The following is a 4,031-nucleotide window of genomic DNA, read 5'->3' as shown; positions in this document are numbered from 1 at the left end:
TCAGACTAAGGACTACATCTTCTAACAGTCCCCACCTCTACCTAAGAAACAGTGGCCTTTCTCCTGAGAGGAAACAGGGAAAGAAGAGGTCTGAAGTCTGCAGCCATGAACAGGCCCATGAGAGTTGAAAGGGCACCACTAGGGATTGTATCTATCTATCTAGTACTACTCATATGGCTATCACCTTGAGCAGAAATCAGAACCAAGTAAAAAACCTTACTCAGTATTATTTGTCTTATATTTGATTATTGTGCCTATGAATTTTGCCACTAAGAGGGTGACACAATCATTTGTATCCGATAATAGCCATGACACCTGGGCTCACACATTTAGCAATTCTGTATCTTTAAGTAAACGCCCTCAACTTGTTGAATATAGGGCACTCCATAACCATATGCTCAATGGTTTCGATTGTATCATATGAGCATCTGCATGTTCTATCAGAGTATAATACTCCACTAGGGATTGTAGAAGTTGGAACAAGGGAAGGAAAGGTAGAGACTTTAATATTGCCTGTGATTATTAATATTGATTGTGATACGGAGTTCTGGGAAGAAGAGCCTGGAACCACTACATTCGTACTCAAGTGTCAAAATGCCTAGTTAAGCGGTCACCCAGTTATTATCTTCCATCCCTTCTGAGACTGAGCTTTCCAGGCTACCTACCTCATTAAAGTTTTTGTTGCTGTTAACTACATGTCGGTGTGGCTGTTGGGACCCACCAGGATTGGTACAAAGGTTTAGTCTCAAAGAGCCTTCAGCACTTCTCAGATCTTATGTGCGTGTTGACATTACACCGCTACATTCTGGGGTACTTGCTCTTTTCTTCTAGAAATGAATGCCAGTGGGACAAAGGTGGGACTTCATTACATGTGTACTTTTCTTTAAGATGGTAACTGTTGAATTGTCCCTTATTCAAAATCTAATTCTTGTCTGAACCATTTCATGTTGGTTCCCCCCCCCCCATTTTCAACAAGGAAATGTAAAAATTGCAAAGTGTGTGGTGCGAAGGGAAAGTGTAGCATGTAATTCATAAAGATCTGAAGACGTTTGAAAAGACAGAAGTACAGTATTTCAGAGGGAGTTTTGTGTCCTTTAAGAAAAACCATAAAGGGTCACCTAAGCAGATCCAGAACTGCACCAGCTGACACTCCACTACAGAAGGGAGAGTGATACAGGGAAAATGGTTTTTCTGTGAAGCTTCACCGTGATTCCAATCATTCAAATACTTGGCGATGGATTAATTAGAGTGCAGATGAATTGTACGCCCTACCAATAGGAACAACATTCCTGAAAACATAGCAAAAAATATGCCCACTGGAGCCAAAATAAAAGACCACCCAAAGCGTACATAGATAGTAAAGTCTGGACAGTCTGTTTTCTTTATGGTCACATAGTTGTCGAGATCAGCCATTGCCTGGAGCCAGATGACATACATCACTACCACCAATGTGAACAAGATGCCTACAGAAAGGGAAGGAAAAGATAGTAAAGATTAGTTTATTGAGCAGAAACACCTCGGAAAGATCTAGGAGCCTAGTGAAAGGTTAGGCACTGTCAGAGGAACATTATTACTGCGCTCTTATGAGCCTTGAATATTTAATTTCAGTATTTTCTGACCTAAAAACAAATGTCTCAGAATGCAGCAAATCTGTATCAAAAACACTTCTTATTGTGTCTACCTATACCATGTTTTAAGCTGTGCATTGGTAAATCCCTCATCCGTATCTCCTCACAGCCTCTTTCTGGTAGTCACAGAAAACACTAGTATGTCAGCCTCAATTGACTTCTGGAATACAGGACCTTACAACATCCATAACGATTACTGAGTTAGTGGCAGAACAACTCTGCGGGATAGTTCATGGAATCCGCATTTCCTCCCAAGCCCGATCTCCACTTGAGATCAGGCTTGCAGGGAAATGCCAGTTCCGTGCTCTTAAAGGGGAAACGCTGGCTCCGTGTACTTAAAAGAGAAACGCCGGCTCTTTTAAGAGCAGAAAACTGGCGTTTCTGGAGATCGGGCACGCGGGCGGGGGGTGGCGGACATCCCCAATGGGATGTCATCACGTCAGTGATGCCCCGCCCCCCTCCAGGAACGCCCCCAAAGTCCCCCGCTGGGGGCGGAAGATAGACTTGGCAACCCTACCTTCATCCTTTGCATATGGTTCCTTATTTTAAAACTTTACAAACTTCGGTTTAATCCTGGTTTAAATTCTAGTTTGTAGTTAAAAGAATAAACAGTATCTTCTGATGCAAATGTAATCACAAATTTGGGCTTCTCATGAAAGTACAAGCCTTCCATTATCAAATGGAGGATGGAGGAATTGTGTAAGTCCAAGAATCTGTAGATTCATTCCTGTGATGACAAACATGGCTTGTTGTTATTTGTGAACAATGCCATTTGAATACTCTAAAGCACTATTTAAAAAGCTTACTGTTTTTCAGCCAGAGGTGAAAATGCTGAATACAAACCACATTCCTCTGTGGATTAACAGGTAGCATAAAATATCTTAATAGAAAAATTGGTTGGGGAAAATGTTAAATACTTGCTTGTTCAAACGCACAGTAACAAACAGAACGAATATGAATAGTTTTGGGGGGATGGCCTAGTGATGACACATAAATTAAGTCATTTCTAACATTCTCCTAGGGTTGACAGGTCTGAGCTGGAAAATACCTGGAGACTTTGGAGGTGGATCCCGGAGAGGGTGGGGTTTGGGGAGGGGAGGGGCCTCAGCATGGTACAATGCCATACAGTCCACCCTTCAAAGCAGCCATTTTCTCCAGGGGAGCTGATCTCTGTCAGCTGGAGATCAGTTGTAAAAGCAGGAGATCTCCAGGCCCCACCTGGAGGCTGGCAGCCCTAATTAAGACTGGAACATTTTGGTGTGCCTGAGGAAGAAAAAGGAAATGGTATCTCCTTCCTGCCCTCTACCCACACTAGTTAATTAACAGAGGGCACAAGCGATTCTCCTGCACAACCTCTGTGGATATGAACAGGAAGCTGTACCATAGCATGGTAGCTTGTGTGGCTCCGATTTGTTTCAGTAAAGCTTGAGCAGGAGAACTTCCCAAGAACTGGGATCTATGGTCCAGTATGTCTGTGTTCTACCTGGCCACTCAGCAGGTTGCTGCAAATCCACTGCCTAAAAAAGATATTTCACTTTGCTTCACTGAAAAGCTGATTCCAGTTTTATGTGCCATTTTAGCTCAATATTTTGTCTCCCACCTTGTACTAAGAAGATAAGAACATAAGAGAAGCCAATGTTGGATCAGGCCAATGGCCCATCCAGTCTAACACTCTGTCACACAGTGGCCAAAAATACCAGGTACTGCTTGTGATGCTGCCACCTGTTGCTGTTGTGTATCTTGTGCTGCTAGCTCATCGTGGCACTGTGATGGTCTTTAAAGCCAACCCAGGATGTAGGGCTTTCACCACCAGCACAACGCCACAGGTTGTCCTAATGAACCACCAGCAACTATCCTTGTGGACTGGAATGCAACCTCACATGGCAGCTTACAGAATTGGGTATTGCAACCCACTGTTTACAATTTAAGTTTGAATCAGAAGTTATCATCATCATATATTCTAATAGCCAACAGAGGGCGCCGTGCGGATCCTTAGTCTGAGGAACAGGAAGCTCGCTCTGCCCCAACAGTTCTTTCTACAGTCTCAAGGGCCTGTCTGGGTTTGCAGAAAAATCCAAAAAGTAAGAAAATCGCTCCAGGGATGGCTGAATTCCCCCAACAAACCTTTGAACTGGCCTCTGCAGGGCTCTGCTTCAGACACCAAAGGTGAGAGAGAGGTTAGAACGTTCGGGGGGGGGGGGAGAGGAGTGTGGGGGAAGGGCCCTTTTCCAGGCCTCCGTTGGCCTTTCAGGGAGGGAGGGAGCCTTGGGGGCCTGGCCTGGGGAGTCCCTAGAGGTTTTGAGGTGGGATTGGGGAAGGGAGAGGCCTCAGCTGGGTATAATGCCACAGAGTCCACCTTTTAAAACAGTCATTTTCTCCAGGGAGACAGATCTCTGATGCCTT

At 44.3% G+C, this 4,031-nt stretch overlaps 1 protein-coding gene across 1 annotated transcript in view; it reads right to left on the bottom strand.

The window, feature by feature from the left end:
* Positions 1 to 428: 428 nt before the first annotated feature.
* The window catches only part of TMEM182 (transmembrane protein 182), a 38,454-nt gene continuing 34,851 nt past the window's right edge, over positions 429 to 4,031 (bottom strand). Inside the window, exon 5 of the mRNA XM_015410980.1 lies at positions 429 to 1,463. Within this exon, the coding sequence (XP_015266466.1) occupies positions 1,240 to 1,463 (224 nt within the window). The 3' untranslated portion in view covers positions 429 to 1,239. The remainder of the gene's footprint in view (positions 1,464 to 4,031) is intronic.

Source organism: Gekko japonicus, unplaced genomic scaffold (genome assembly GCF_001447785.1).
Source record: "Gekko japonicus isolate JY-2015 unplaced genomic scaffold, Gekko_japonicus_V1.1 scaffold353, whole genome shotgun sequence".
In the NCBI taxonomy this organism is placed as follows: domain Eukaryota; kingdom Metazoa; phylum Chordata; class Lepidosauria; order Squamata; family Gekkonidae; genus Gekko; species Gekko japonicus.
Note: the sequence above shows the minus strand (reverse complement) of the source record. Positions and strands in the feature narration are given on the sequence as shown.